The sequence below is a fragment of the Anneissia japonica genome, unplaced genomic scaffold, assembly GCF_011630105.1.
Source record: "Anneissia japonica isolate Jap-2015-1 unplaced genomic scaffold, ASM1163010v1 scaffold287762_len338049_cov154, whole genome shotgun sequence".
NCBI lineage: Eukaryota > Metazoa > Echinodermata > Crinoidea > Comatulida > Comatulidae > Anneissia > Anneissia japonica.
The window spans coordinates 184,410-200,214 of NW_022736333.1; the positions used below are offsets into that span (position 1 = coordinate 184,410).

At 33.9% G+C, this 15,805-nt stretch overlaps 1 protein-coding gene across 4 annotated transcripts in view; it reads right to left on the minus strand.

Moving 5' to 3' along the window:
• Positions 1 to 3,069: 3,069 nt before the first annotated feature.
• Positions 3,070 to 15,805, minus strand: part of LOC117116751 (aurora kinase A-interacting protein-like) — a 23,018-nt gene continuing 10,282 nt past the window's right edge. For 2 of the 4 annotated variants that reach the window (XM_033260846.1, XM_033260847.1), the window contains exons 2-4: positions 13,206 to 13,243; positions 6,667 to 6,704; positions 3,070 to 3,906 (exon numbers count right to left, since the gene is read on the minus strand). In XM_033260846.1, the coding sequence (XP_033116737.1) occupies positions 3,137 to 3,906; positions 6,667 to 6,704; positions 13,206 to 13,243 (846 nt within the window). In that variant the 3' untranslated portion in view covers positions 3,070 to 3,136. The remainder of the gene's footprint in view (positions 3,907 to 6,666; positions 6,705 to 13,205; positions 13,244 to 15,805) is intronic. The other 2 variants (XM_033260848.1, XM_033260849.1) reach the window with 1 other exon arrangement.

The following is a 15,805-nucleotide window of genomic DNA, read 5'->3' on the forward strand; positions in this document are numbered from 1 at the left end:
TAAGTATTCACGTAAACACTGTACATACCTAGCCTGACTGCGTGCGTGTTTGATGACAACTGCAGTTTCAGTCACGTAATCAACAATTGGTTGTGACAATGAACGCGCAAGACCGCACGCGCCGCCAAAGCTTTCGTCGAATTGAATCTCAAACGAGATAACGAAAGCTCTCTAATGACTCAAGTCACTACATGATTGTTTTATATTTCTAATAAAACTTTTTTCTTCTAATTTTAAATATATTTTCCCTGAATTCGTGATTATTCGTCGTCATGAGTAGACTAGAAATGCGTGAAAAATTTAAGATCAGGCATGTGTTTCTGCCAAATACGTGTTACATCCAAAATCGCTTTGAAATCCGGGACCGTCCCGCAAGATGCGAGACGGTTGGTAATATGAGGTTAGCATGCCTTTTGTAAGCCAGGACCCAATAGTATTTTGTTACGTTTCTTCACAGAGAGGGGTTCGTCCGAACACCTTGAAACCCCCCCCCCGATCCGCCACTGCTACTCATTTTCTTAATATTGTATCCTCCATCCCTGAACTTTGTGAAGATTCCCGGCTCTTCTTCTTACTACGGACGTTTCGTCTCACTACTCTAATATAACATCCCCCACAACGAAGGCTTAAATGCTCTGTAATCTTCACAAACACGATTTTCCACCCGAACATATCCACGATATTAATAGCATTACCCATTTCATACTTACCCATAACAGTTTTGTTTTCAATAACGAGCACTTTTTCCAAGTTAAAGGTGCCTACAGCTATGGGAACCAAGATGGCGCCCAGCTATGTCAACATCTTCATGGCATTCTTGGAAGAGAAACTGTCTTCCAATCTCTGTTTTTCAATTTAAACCCGTTCATTATCATCGTTACATAGACGATATTTTCTTCGCCTGGAACCATGGGCTTGACAATCTTTTACTTTTTGAAAGACATGCTAACACATTTCATCCTCACATTGAATTCATACTTGACTACTCATTCCAGAACATCCCTTTCCTCGATGTATCCGTCTCTATCCAAAATGGTCACCTCACCACTTCAGTTTACGCTAAACCTACTGATAATCACTCATAGCCTATACCTTAATTTCTATAGCACTCATCCCCTCTCTTATCTTATAAATCTTATTTATAGCCAATGCCTTCGCCTCAAACGGATCTGTTCAGATGAGGCTGATTACACTGCCAATGTCGGTCTACTCATGGGATATTTCATTGACAGCGGTTACACTATTCAATCCACTCGTTCAATCCCACTTTTTGCTAGTTTGTTCATGTACCTTGTACAAGACCTGAGGATAGGTCGAAATATTGGTTTTCTCCAATAAATATATATGCAGGTTCAGATTTAAAACTATGAGTTCTAGCAACAGCTTGACAATGATTGTCCAGAATATCAGATACTGTATAATTGTATTGTAATTGGAATGTAGCAAGCATCTCTGTAATTCTTTGGAAAATATAAGTGTATTTAGGCTACAAAAGTTCCTAGATGCTTTTCCCCCTTTCAAAGGCCGTCTTTACGAAACACTTTTGAATTTTTTAATTGGACTTTCCTAACTACCTTTCTATTTCATTTTACAATAAATTTTATTCTTAACATAAACATTCTTCAAATAATTGCATCGAAAATATTCTTTTCAGGGACTTAAAATAAATATCCCATGGTAATTTTTAATATGATGGTTCAACTAATTGCATCGAAAATATTCTTTTCAGGGACTTAAAATAAATATCCCATGGTAATTTTTAATATGATGGTTATTCTATTTTTATAATTGCATTATGTATAGTAATAATAATAAAAAATTAATAATAATGATAATTAGAACATTAATTAATGTGTATATATAAAATTTATTATCCAGCTGAACTGAAATGTTCGGCTACTGGTTGATCAAGCTTAGATGTCTTGATAGCTGATTTATGTTAGGTCATACTCATACGAAGAATGTTTTTTGTTCCTCCAACATACTGTTTACGAGATAAATGAGGCAATTAATTGATTGCTTTATCCAAAATATGTGGGGACGAGTCCCTATCACCCACCAATCTATGCCCATGAGTGGTAAAATAGGAAGGGAGGAGTAACTGATGTATTCTAGCATGTAAATGGTGAAGTTCATCATTTTGATGGTATAGCATTTATTGCAAGTTCAAAATCTTTTCCTATTGAAACATGGCGGCTCCCAGTATTGCAGTTAAGTTTAGGCTTACATTTAACATATTTTACGTAAAATATTGTGCAATTATGCACCAACCTAAGTTCACAAACACATTGCCGACATTTTTATTGAAAAGCCACGTACCGGAAATGCTCCTTCTAAAATTAGTGATGGCATTATCATTTATCCCAAAAACCTGGAAAACCACCCAGCCCCTTGTAAAAACGTACGCCCAATATCAGTGTTAACTATTCTGAGAAAACTTGTAGCTATTTCCAGTATTAATCGTATCTGCAATCATCTAAATGAAATAATCCGTAACTCACAAGCAGCTTACAGGGCCGGACGAAGCACTCCGGAACATATATTTACGTTAAAGTTGAGAAGGCAATCACGTCTACGGAGTTTACGGAATCTAAGAGTAGCTGGGCGGCACCGTTAATGTTGAGCGCAGCCGTTTAAGGATTAAAAAAAAAATTTAATAAGCCCCCAAAAAAATATTCACTATTCAGTGGTTTATACTAGGCCTACTAACTACTAGTTGCCTGAGGAACGTTCTCAAAAAAAGAATTGTTACCACGGTATTCTTTGCATGTTCTGTACCTTAAATTGACCTCGGTCAAATGTTATTTATTTTTGCATTCGGAGCTAGCTCTTTTCGATAAATTACCTGATTCTCATCTGATGATTAATCGGAAACTTATCAGAGACGTTGCTTCCAAGGCGAAAAATAACAAAATGGCTGCTTTCTGATAATTATCAGATAAGTGATAAATGGGGTTACCAGCAGCATCCCCACCACCTAGGAGCGATAGAGGAATGGGTTTGCTCCTTTACAGCAGTCATCCGATCTGAAAATATATAAATTTCGTAAAATTACAGACAATGGTTTCAAAGAACATTTTGAACGGTTCCATGACTTTATTTCTGTAACTTAAATGAATTCCAATTATATTTTTTTTTATCTAATTGGTGTTGGTATAATTAATCCAGATTTTCCATCATTCATTCTACGACTAAGTCGTTTAGGCCTTCGTACATATTGGATTCCTCTCAGCCTCACCGTTCGTTCAATTTTAACAGCATCACCTTCAAATCCTAGGTAACGCAAGTAGATTTTAAACTTTTCTTCTTGAGCCTTTAAATATGCTTCTCCCTCTTCTTGGCTAAGACCTTTAAATTTCAACCCCTCTAAATATCGCTCCCATTTCTTTTGTTTTCTCTTACGGCGTTTCTGCTTAATTTGTCGCAGCTTAAATTTCATCTTTTTCCGCCATTTTTTGTACTGATGGTGATTCATCTTGCGTCTCCGTCTATGAATTTCATTGGTGATCCGGTTCTTTGCTTTCTTTTCCAACCTATTAATGCCTGGTAGTAAAGGGTACTTGTCAATTCCATCAGATACAATTCCAATTTGAGGACATTTATATATAGGTGTAGAAATCGGCTCAACAATGGCAGTAGGTACTTGAATATCAAGTTGCTTGCCAGGAAGCACTAATGTCAAAGTAGCTTTGAGTTCAGCAGGTGATAAACTCAACCTGGATAACAATTTATCTATTTCATCGAGCTTAACTGCATGACAAGTTTGCTGAAGTTTCCCTTGAAATTGGTTAGTAAATGGTAGTGATTGTGCATGGCAAGTACTTGTAACACAGTTGGTGATGTGAGATGTGACAGAGCTTGAGATGCACCGTACAAAAGCATTAGCTGCAAAACTTGTCCTTGCACCTGTAAAATAAAAAAATGTAAACATTTGAAAATAGAGCAGTGCATACCTCCGCCCTGTGCCTGGATACTGAACAATACACAGGCTATGTATATTCTTTTATACTCAAGAGAGTAAGTTCAGGGGGAAAAACAAATTTCTGTGACCTTGACCTTTGTTTCGAAAAAGTAATAATTTTTTTCTTAGATTTTGTGTAATCTTGACTAACAGACAGACCGAAGTGAATGCATAAACTCATAGGGGTTTTCAATTGTTTTAATGTTTTACAAAAAACCCCAAAAAACAAAAGGCATTATAAACATGTAAAGTAAGATAACTGAAAAGAACAAAAACATTAATTTTACAGATTTTTTTTTATTAAACTTTTTGTTCACAAATGACAATTTATATGGCTTTTTTTTTGTCTTTAGCTTAGGTATGTGCAATAAGAAGATGCAGGTGTACAGTATTTTCATTAAAGGCACTCCCTCCTTTCGAAGTGTCTGCGAAATCTATACTACTAAAATAACGTTATTCGTTTTGTGTTTTTCTCTGTCCACCAAATATCTCCTAAAGCAACGTTCCGCAAACTATGGTCCATTTTTGGAGGGCCGCGAAGCTGTATGGACATTGAAGAAAAAAATTATCAAAGAGACGTTTCATCATGGAAAAAGTTTTTAATAAAGCCGCTTCATCTTTACAGCGATAGCATCGCTTGCACACGCTGCTAAGTGCTAGATGATGCATGCTATTTGAGTTATAAGCGGTTTTTGTGTCTATGCCCCCTTGGGAGCTAGACACTATGTTATCGTCTACTATTAACCCTGTAAATTTGAGTAAATCTGGTATGGAGGAATGATGGGATGAGTCATAAGCTAAAGATAAAAATAAATATAAGACTTGTCCTAGAAAGATCACTACAGTAAACAACACCACACATTACTTGATAACCAAATGCCCATGTGGATACTTTATTACTAAACATAATACCTGAATAGTAAGGTAGTCTTTCAAAGTTGCAGAGTAACAGACAGTGATGGCACCAGGACCTGCCCGACGAAGGGTCTAAAGACCCCGACTGGGGGGGGGGGGGAGGATATGGGAGCGAATCGAGTCTCACTTGGCTTTGGGCCAGTGGGGGCCGCCTAGGGCCCCCGGTGGGCGTCCAAGTGGATTCGCGAATTTTTATTACTTATTTGATAGGCATCGAGCCCTCCAGCCCCCTCTGGCACCACCACTGGTAACAGAGTGTGCGTAAAAGTTTTTGGAAGAAGGAGAAAGCTATGATGTGTGTGGCTGAACCGTGTTTGGTTGAATCATGGTAGATGTTTGGTTGAATCATGGTAGAAAAAAAAAAACAATGTACAATTGTGGGGGGGGGGGCTTGAAACACAAATGTACGGTATTATTTATTTAATAAAATATTATTTAATTTGTATACAATGAAATTTTATCAATGAGAGAACAGATAATGTAAAAATATTGTATACATTTGAAGTCTTCATGATAAAAAGTTCTTGCCAGGATTTGGTATGTTGGTCCCTAGCGTGGCTTGACTGCTGGGCTGCAGCTTGGTGCCGAGAATCATAAATAGGCTGTGAAGTAAAAAGTTTGCGGAATGCTGTCCTAAAGTATTTAAAGTGTAATTATAATTTTCTCACATGTTGTAGCTACCACCAACGGGACGAACATTCACTGTTATTAGGACTCGATTTTGTTATTCTACATGTGTTTTTTGTCGAAATTAACACATTTTCTTGCTGATTACTTCCAAATCTCATAACTGTTGTGACGTCATTGTGCCACGGGCTCGATCTAATATGCATGTTACAGTTCCATGCACACATTCATAGCTATATATATTCAGAGGCAATACTACAACACCGCATTCAAACAACGAACATGTTAGAATTAACAGGTTATTACGGTATGTCGCACTTCCACATGCAAGAGGGTACTGTAGTCAGGTGTATTATCAAAATGGACAATTCGGCAGAAACACTCACGGAAAACATTATCTATACAAAGAGGTCCTTAAGAAAAAAATAATGACAAGTTAACTAAACATCCTCAACAATTGCATCCTCAGCTTCCCATAACATTTAACAAATGCCTCGCCAACTTTTTACACTCATTTAACACCGTGCGGAGCATGGGTATATGCTAGTAATTTTAATAAAAGTTTTTCACAGCGGTTGGCTCTAAGTAGTGGGGTACAAGAGGTATGGAGAGAATACAAGCTATTTCCCTATACCAATTAACAATACTGCTATTTCATCTCATTTTAATGTTGATATGAAACTGCTTTCAAAACCATGCAACTTATCTTCTTTTAGTGGTCATGATATTGTTCTTTCTTAAATTGAAATAATCACAACGTTCACATACTAGCGGGTAAGTGAGCGAATCCAGCGCATCTCTAGTTATTATAATTATTATTATTACTGTATATCATAATATTGATCTATACTACATATCCTCTAAAGACACCTCTATTGATTTTTTTTCTGACAATTTTTATGTTTTTATTATAAAATTTGTAAGGTTCTCCAAAATATTTTTTAGGTTTTTTGCTCAACGCCTTTTAAATTATATTGTTTGCTTTGTTTTTTGTTTTTTTTACATTTAATTAATAATTCTTTTTTTGTCTGTTGTTTTTATGTGTCTGATTTTTCTTACCGATGTCTGTTAATACATTTATTTTATAGTTACTCCATTCTGTTAGTCGAGAGTTACCCGCTGTTGGGTGTAATTTAAAATGAAATCAAAATTAAATAACAAACCTGACAGGCACCTTGATGCAATGGCCAACTTCAACATCCTAGGTTTAAAAAAAAATATAAGGTATGTACTGTAATTATTATGTAAAGTGACAATGTAACAAATTCAGTATGATATTGATTATAAAGCACATATTTATTATATTTTTAATATTATGTGTGTATATCGGTAGTGACTATCGGCACTGCCGCAGTGCCAATTTCGTATATATGCATTTAATATATACACACATATATATATATATATATATATATATATAGTATAAAGTACCTAATATGAAGTCTGTAGCATAGTCTAAATGGAGTGTACAATATATTATACATTCTGCTGTAGCTTTTGATGAATGTGTATTCACTTGTAAAGCCCATGTTTTTATTCAAACCTTTAGTATGGGTTTTTAGGTGGAGAATGAAACAGATTTGGTAGATTTGAAATTATTTTATAAAATAATAAATCGCATGTCATTACCATTATGGTTAGGGAAACTAAAATTAGCGACTTTACCATGTTCCAAATTTTCCAAAACAAAGTAGGGTATAAAACTGTATTGTACAGTAGATTAATAAATTATATATTATTAACTTATTCTGAAATAAATTGTATATTATGAACTAATTCCGAAAACAATTAACATGGAATATAAATATTGCACAAACTAACCAGGCATGGATCCAGGACCAGGACCTTTGCACAGAAGGAGTGGTCCTTGAAGTGGTGGATCCAAATTCAAAATGGGGAGGGGGAGAAAAGAGGAACCTTCACAGACAGATACCTCAGCCGCACTTTGGTTGGAGCTGAGGTAAGAAAAGATTATGTCGCCTCTAGATGGCCGGAAATGGCACTCTCAGATTTAAATATAATTTTCATATTTTTCTCCATCTAAAAATAATTTTGAAATATTTACGGAGGCCTGGGCCGGCTGGATTCCCCTTGAATCCACGACTGCATGGGGAAACCCCTAACGCTCAGGTGACATAGGGTTATAAAACAAATATTGCTAATTACGGCATTTCTAAAAAAGATAAATGAACAGATTATTGAGACTTCTTTAAAGGAAGTAAAAACAGACAGTGTAATTTTACTGTTGGCAAATTACACTGGCTACGTTTCTTTGTTGGCAAAATATAAGGTACAGTACACGGTACTGCCACTGAAATCAAACCAAATTAAATTTTAATTTAACTGTGTAAAGGTCTGGATCTGCGCCTGCTAACGAAATTGAGATTCCTAATTTAAATCACATTTAAATTTCCATTAAATTAATTAGAAATGCATTAAAATGCATTATTTGAATTTGTAATAATCATGCAATTTTGAATTATTATTCACTGCTCTGTCATTTTTAGCTTAAAGCCCCATTCCCGGCAAAATTTCAGTTTTTAAGAAAAATCTAATTTTTGTATAATGTTATAAAGATTTATAAATATAATACGGAATTGCTAGTTTAACTGAAGTTAGACATTCCTAAGAATGAAAAAAATGTAAAATAAGACTGAAATTTGATTTTTTGTGTTCCACACAAAAAATAAATGCGGATGAATTTTTCATGTTGATTTTGCGATAGGTCGTGAGAAGAAATATCGTAGGCGCCGAAAACATTAGCCTATCCAACGCTGCTAGGCTAGGCTAGGCCTAGCCTCACCTCGATTTAGGTTCTGTTATCACACATAAAAATGGCCGACATGATATTTTCCGTTGCTAGTATTGACACTTGTGAATATAATATTTCGTAGGAATTATTGCAAGTTTGTTAAAAAACTGATTCTGACTGAGATTTTGACTCAGCCTAACCGAACGACCGCATTGTGCGAGATGCGAAGTACAAAAACTAATCTTATTAGAGAGGGCGCACTTTATTGACTGTATAAAGTATACATTAAAGCGAGAGTATTCCACTAAATGCAACCTCTGAATTTGCCTAGTAACGATGAATTCGACGAGAAAATGGTAATATTTTATGAGAAATAGTCTGTATTTCTCATTTTTTTTATTCTTTTGCGCAAAACTAAAATTCATGCCAATATTTTTCCATGATTTATAATAATTGGAGTAATGCAAATGCACATTTTCTAAAAAAAGTCAGTTTTTAGTGAAATTTTGCCGGGAATGGGGCTTTAATTTCACTGTCTATTTTCATTTTCACCTCTACACTGTAAAAAACAGTTGGGACTTTACACCATTCCTTTGTGTACTTTGATTTCCTTTTTGGGAGTAATTCGGCTTTTTAATTTAATTTAATAACTAATTGTGTATATTAATAATGTGTAATTAAGGATTTTCTTTTTGATATTTAGTGTTTTTTTACAGCAGATTTTTAACACCTAAACTTTTAATAGAAAATTGTTTAGTTCTTTTGTAATCTTAATGTTAACAATTAATTAAGTTCAATGCCTCTTTTTAATATGTTTATGTTTTTATATTGTAATGCAAACAAATTCAGCCATTTGCTGACAATTGTAAATTATATACCAAAATAAATAAATAAAAATATCCAAGGCCTATTTATAATTGAGGCCGAGGCCAAGCTATTTTATGTACCAACAGTGCCAGAAGCAGCAGTCAGTTGCTATACCTAGCCTAACTCGCACTAGGCCCAGCCTAGGCTGTAATTTAAAGCTCCAACATTTTCATTTTTTTACTTATGAGTATAACAGGCATGAAAAAAAATTTACTAGACAGACCTGTATATGGGCCTGTCTGGATAAAGCTGCATTCACACTCGATCCGAAGCAAAATTTGTAGCATGTTTTTACCACCGATTTGATTTTCTTTTTTCTCTTTAGGCTAGACAGAATGTGTATGTGTTTTCCAGGTGACAGTTCAAGTAAATTATACAGAAATTTTAAAGACAGATTTAAGACCAAATTCATTTGTGTATTTTTAAAAAGCAAGTATTAATTCACCATTGAGGACGAGCTGTCTCTTATACACATCTAGATGTGTATAAGAGACAGCAGCTACTTAAGGTTGATATGAAATTTAAAGATGTATTTTCCCTTAACAAAAATTTTAAAAAAATAATTTTGAAATTGACCTAAAATTAACTCATTTTGTAGTAACATACAAATTACTGTATAAACTTTAGCACAGAAATTATTTAATTAAAAAATGTGTACCCTGATTTTTACACTGGATAATTATAATAAAGATAATAAAACACTTCCAGTGTTACTTTAGTTTTTTCGATGTAAAATGATGGGTAAACATGTGTTAAACCTGTCTCTTATACACATCTAGATGTGTATAAGAGACAGGTATTCACTTGTAAAGCCCATGTTTTTATTCAAACCTTTAGTATGGGTTTTTAGGCGGAGAATGAAACAGATTTGGTAGATTTGAAATTATTTTATAAAATAATAAATCGCATGTCATTACCATTATGGTTAGGGAAACTAAAATTAGCGACTTTACCATGTTCCAAATTTTCCAAAACAAAGTAGTGTATAAAACTGTATTGTACAGTAGATTAATAAATTATATATTATTAACTTATTCTGAAATAAATTGTATATTATGAACTAATTCCGAAAACAATTAACATGGAATATAAATATTGTACAAACTAACCAGGCATGGATCCAGGATTTTTCCTGACCTTTGCACAGAAGGAGTGGTCCTTGCAGTGGTGGATCCAAATTCAAAATGGGGAGGGGTAACAATTAGAATTTATATTTTTTCAACAGCAAATAACTTTTTAACTGCGATTTTTCATTTTTTGATGATTTTACATTACCTTAATACATTAGTTTTATATAAACAATTTCAGTAGATTTGTTCTTTTTCAACATTTTAATTATAACAACAACATGTGAGGGGTTGTTTGTCAATTACAATAATTGTGATATTCATATATTGAAACTGTTTGTACCATTTTATTCTTGTAATTTGAATAAATGATAAAATATATTAATAATATTTCAATGATCATTTAATAATTAATTGTGTATATTAATAATGTGTAATTAAGGATTTTCTTTTTGATATTTAGAATTTATATTTTTTTACAGCAGATTTTTAACACCTAAACTTCTAATAGAAAATTGTTTAGTTCTTTTGTAATCTTAATGTTAACAATTAAGTTCAATGCCTCTTTTTAATATGTTTATGTTTTTATATTGTAATGCAAACAAATCCAGCCATTTGCTTGATTGATTGTTTATAGCTATAGCTATACAAACAGAGTCAACGTATAATTGTTGTAAATGAACAAGATGACTTTTTAAACACTATTAAAGAAAAAATGAGTAAAAGGAACAGATCATCATACAGAATTTTGATAAGGAGTGGAATGTTTGGCTGGATGTAACTAGTGTTGTGGAAGTTCCGAATAGAACATTATTACGATGTCTACCAGTTGTTGATTATAATACAATCAATTCATCGTTTGTGAGTATGATAAATGATTCCTGTGGCTCTGATTTTCACATTGCTCTTAGATAGTCAGAGCACATGTTCTAGTGATCCAGCATCACAGTTAGATTCTGGTATGCAGAACACAATTTCTACAACATTGCTCCTAGATTCAAGTCTTGATGATGATAGTCCAATCACAAGCTCTGATGACTCTGCACTGGACAAAGACAATCAGAGCTTGGAGGAAGCCAGCAGTGGACGCCTGTCTTATCACCTCAAAGAAAAATTTTCCACCAACTATCCAATAAAGTAAAGATTTGAAGGAAGCGCTATACTACAAAAGACCTCTAAATTGGAGGCAAAGGAAAGAATTAAAAGACAATTTGTCAGAAGAAATTCTGAAATATACTTGTCTACCAAGTAGGCAGCAAAGAAAGTTGAAAGCACTTTAAAGCAAAATCATCCAAAAGAGAATGCTGAAGGTCCACCGTTAATGAAAGTGAGTACATTTTGTATTTTATCAACCTTAAGTAGCACAGCTACTTAAGGTTGATATGAAATTTAAAGATGTATTTTCCCTTAACAAAAATTTTAAAAAAATAATTTTGAAATTGACCTAAAATTAACTCATTTTGTAGTAACATACAAATTACTGTATAAACTTTAGCACAGAAATTATTTAATTAAAAAATGTGTACCCTGATTTTTACACTGGATAATTATAATAAAGATAATAAAACACTTCCAGTGTTACTTTAGTTTTTTCGATGTAAAATGATGGGTAAACATGTGTTAAACACACTAATTTCTATGTTCCAAGTTTTTATGTTACTACAAAATGCAGAGTAATTTAAAAAATAATTTTTGTGATTTTGTTTTGGCATATTTGCAAGGAACAATACATCTTTAAAGTAAAATACAGGAAATACACACATCCTCCCCAGTTATTTACTGGTTTTAACCCATGTATTTTAATTTAGTTTTTGTCAATAAAATATTTTGTTTATTGTACTTTATTTACAGGATGATTGCACACTGGAGTCATGATTCTGCTAAATCAGGAGAGCTCTTTGTTGCTATTGTTGGCAACATATTCCAACCCAAATGTTGTTATGTAATTGCTGAAAAGGAGATTTTAATGGCAAAAATTCTTTGACCAATGCAATGAGTTCAGTGATGGGCATATACTATGCTTGCAACTTGGAATTTCAGAAAAGAGTTATGGAAACCTTAGTCTTTATACGGAAATTTCTGTTGGATTTTAATGACAAAATGAAAATACCACAAAGAGTCATATTACTAGCTGAAAAACTAAAAAAGTAACTTTATAAAATGTTGTATGGTGAAAGGATGTACAATATTCTACTGTAAAAGTAAAAGTTCACAGGGTTAGACTACATGTCTTTTATTTTAAAGTTTATGGTTTCTTGAACATTGTTTATTTTAACCATATTATTTTTTAATTTATTGTGAAAAGAATAAATTTAATTTTTAATTTTAAAACAGAGTGGTCAAAAATTGATAAAGAAATGTCTCATGTAAAAAGAAGAACATTTTAGTTCAAGTTAGCACAGAGCCCTGTGCTAACTTGAAAATCGCCATATTTCGAGCTCTGTGACGTCATATATGTCCGACCGTATAAGGCTTCATTGAATTTTATATAACATTAGCAATGTAGTGGGAAGATCACTCCCAAATAGTTGAACTGTGCGCTCATTTGTTATTGATATGCAAAACAATTATGGCTATTGAGAATTATAAGCTTGAACAACAGTATACTGAAAAGGAAAGTAATGGTTTTATTGTTTAAAAGTCGATAAATGAAATTAAAAGCAAGGCATGTTGCGATGATAATAAAAGATCGGCCGCTGATCAAGTACCTACACCGCATGCGCAGTATGCTAGTTTGTTCTTTCGATCCGTTCTAAGCAGCTCCCTACAAACCTTGGACTGTTTGATCTTCTGAAGTATTTTGTTTTTAATCATCCTTATATTGATTATGTCATTTTATGAGGGTTATAGCTTTGAACCTGAATACAGAAATATAATAATATAGAATAAACAGGGGCTCAAAAATGCTCGGAACAGACAACAACATGTTTACTGACGACAAGGTTGTCCCGTCTCAAATTTACAAGCCATTTCTTCAGAAGAGAGGTTGGTTAATAGGTAGCCTATGGAAACTTACGTTTTTCGCTGAACTTGATCTATTTGTACAGCCGATAGCTGTAAAAAAACCATTTTGTTGAATTAAACAATCACGTAAACAATTTTTTTTTTTTGCTGATAGTGTCTTATTGTTTGATCGATCTTTATTCCCGCGACTACACTCGCGACAGCAGTCAGATGACAGTCTAGCCGACCTCGCTTGACCGTGTCACTGTTTCAGCCAATCAGCTTAGCATAATGGCTCAGCCAATCGGCGCGTCCCATAATAAACCGGGAAACACAAAATTTCGTTGGCCGTATATAACGTCATCAGCAAGCTGCCATTAGTTCAAAATGGTGATCTTCAATTGTTGTAAAATTAACGTTCAAATTTTATTTTCTCAGAAACAGTATATGTTACATGTTGATGCAATGTACTGAATGATTGATCAAATAAGCTAGTTTACACCAGTTAAATAATATATTTGGATAGGCTATCCCTTTAAGAAAGATAGATGAGAGGGGTCCAGAAGTTAATTCTTTTGACCATGATGACGTCATCAAAATGAAAAATGAAAGGACACATCTGAAAGAGAATTGTCTTAGCTATAACATACTCACAGGTGGGAGATGATCAATCAAGAATAAGCGAGATACGTTCAAAAGATTATAAAAATAACGTCATAAATAAAAATTCAGTTTTTTCTTAATTCAGATGGCAAATTGATGTCAGATCAGCCATAATGATCTATAAAATCATATCTACAACTCATGTGCTTTCAGAATATGAAAAATTAGGGGGTCACTTTTCTTCTAAAGGAGCTATAACTGATTAAAAATAGGCATGATTTTTAACAATATATTAATTTTGAGGCAAGCGTACACGCACGCATTAATGTTCGTTGAAGTGTGCTTGTGCGTAGCTCGCGGCAATTTTGAGATATCGTGCGAACAGAAAGGGGGAGAAAGAAAGAAGAAGGAACTAGATTTGAACTCGTCATTGAGGACGAGTTTGGTGATCTGCCGTACTTTGACCCTCAGGAAGCGTGCGTGGTGCTGATTGGAAAGTTTTATGTGCTAAAATATGTTCTAAATAGTTTTTTAAAAAAGTGTAATTTTGAGTATTTTAAAAGATTTACGCATGCGTACGCGCACGTCTTAATGCTTGTGAGAACGGTAATGGCACAAAAAGTTGACTGCTGATATAAATACAGTGTCAAAAACCCAAAATATGTAACAAAACGTAAATTTCCAGCTTCAGTACGTGCTGTGCGGGTGGAAATGAACGTACGGCGCGTAAATTATGGAAAGTTTTGGAATGCTGAAAATGACCTGAAATGTGCTTTAAATTATCTGAAAAGTGATATTCACAATTTTCAAATTTTAATGCACAAGTATGAGTACCTTATGACGTGCCTGAGGACAGTAGTGGCACACAAAATTAAACCTCGTCAAGCGTAATGAGTAGAAAATAATGACGTCATAAATAAAAATTCAGTTTATTTAAATTCAGATGGCAATATGACGTCACAATGTCCAATCAGCCATAATGATCTATAAAATCATATCTAGAACTCATTTACTTTTAGAATATGTAATAAAAATTGGGGGGGGGGCACCTTCCATCCTAAGGAGCTATAACTGATTAAAAATAGGCATAATTATAAGCATAATTATTGACGCAGGCATACTGTACGCGCACGTTAAGACGCGCTAACGAAAAATTAAGGTACCTGACATTCAACCTTGACCTGAAGTGTATGCCCATTTAATATGATTCAGAAATGATGAATGGTAAAGATGAATATGGAGTCTTCAATGTTTTGAGTAAGGAAAGATGAAGGGGGGGGGGGTCTGAAAAAATATTTATTCTGACCATGATGACATCATCAAGTACAGTAGAAGTCACATATATAAAAAAAGAATTGTCTCAGCTATAACATACTCAAAGTTGGAAGACGATCGACCAAGGATAAGCGAGATACGCTCATATGCGTATTTTCGAAAATGACGTCATCGATATTATACAGATTTATTGAATTTAGATGGCAATGTGATGAAGTCACAATGTCCGATCAGCCATTATGATCTATAAAATCATATTTACAACTCATCTGCTTTCAGAATATGTAATAAAAATTGGGGGTTACTGATCATGCAAAGGAGCTATAACTGATTAAAAATAGGCCTGATTTTAGCATATTTGCACTGTATTTACCTATGTTTAATGCATGCATAACGTACGGCATTGCTATTGGCCATAAGACGACTAAAAAGAATGGAAATTTGTGAAAACAATGTCTCAGGAACCCAAAATATGTAAAAAAAACATAATTTCTAGCTACATGCTGCGTACATAAAAATGTGCGTGCGCAGTGGAAAATGTCAAAAGATTTTGAAATGCTCAAAATGGCCTGAAACGTGCTCTAATTTAGTCAGAAAGTGATTTTGAGCATTTTAAAATTTTAACGTACACGTAAGTGCACGCTAAGATGTGCACGCTAAATATTTTGGTACTTGATATTCAACCTTGACCTGAAATTTATGCCCACTGAATATGATTGAGAAATTACAACTGGTTAGGATGATATGTTCAATAATGTAAAAATGCAAAGTAGCACGTAGATGACGTCACGCATG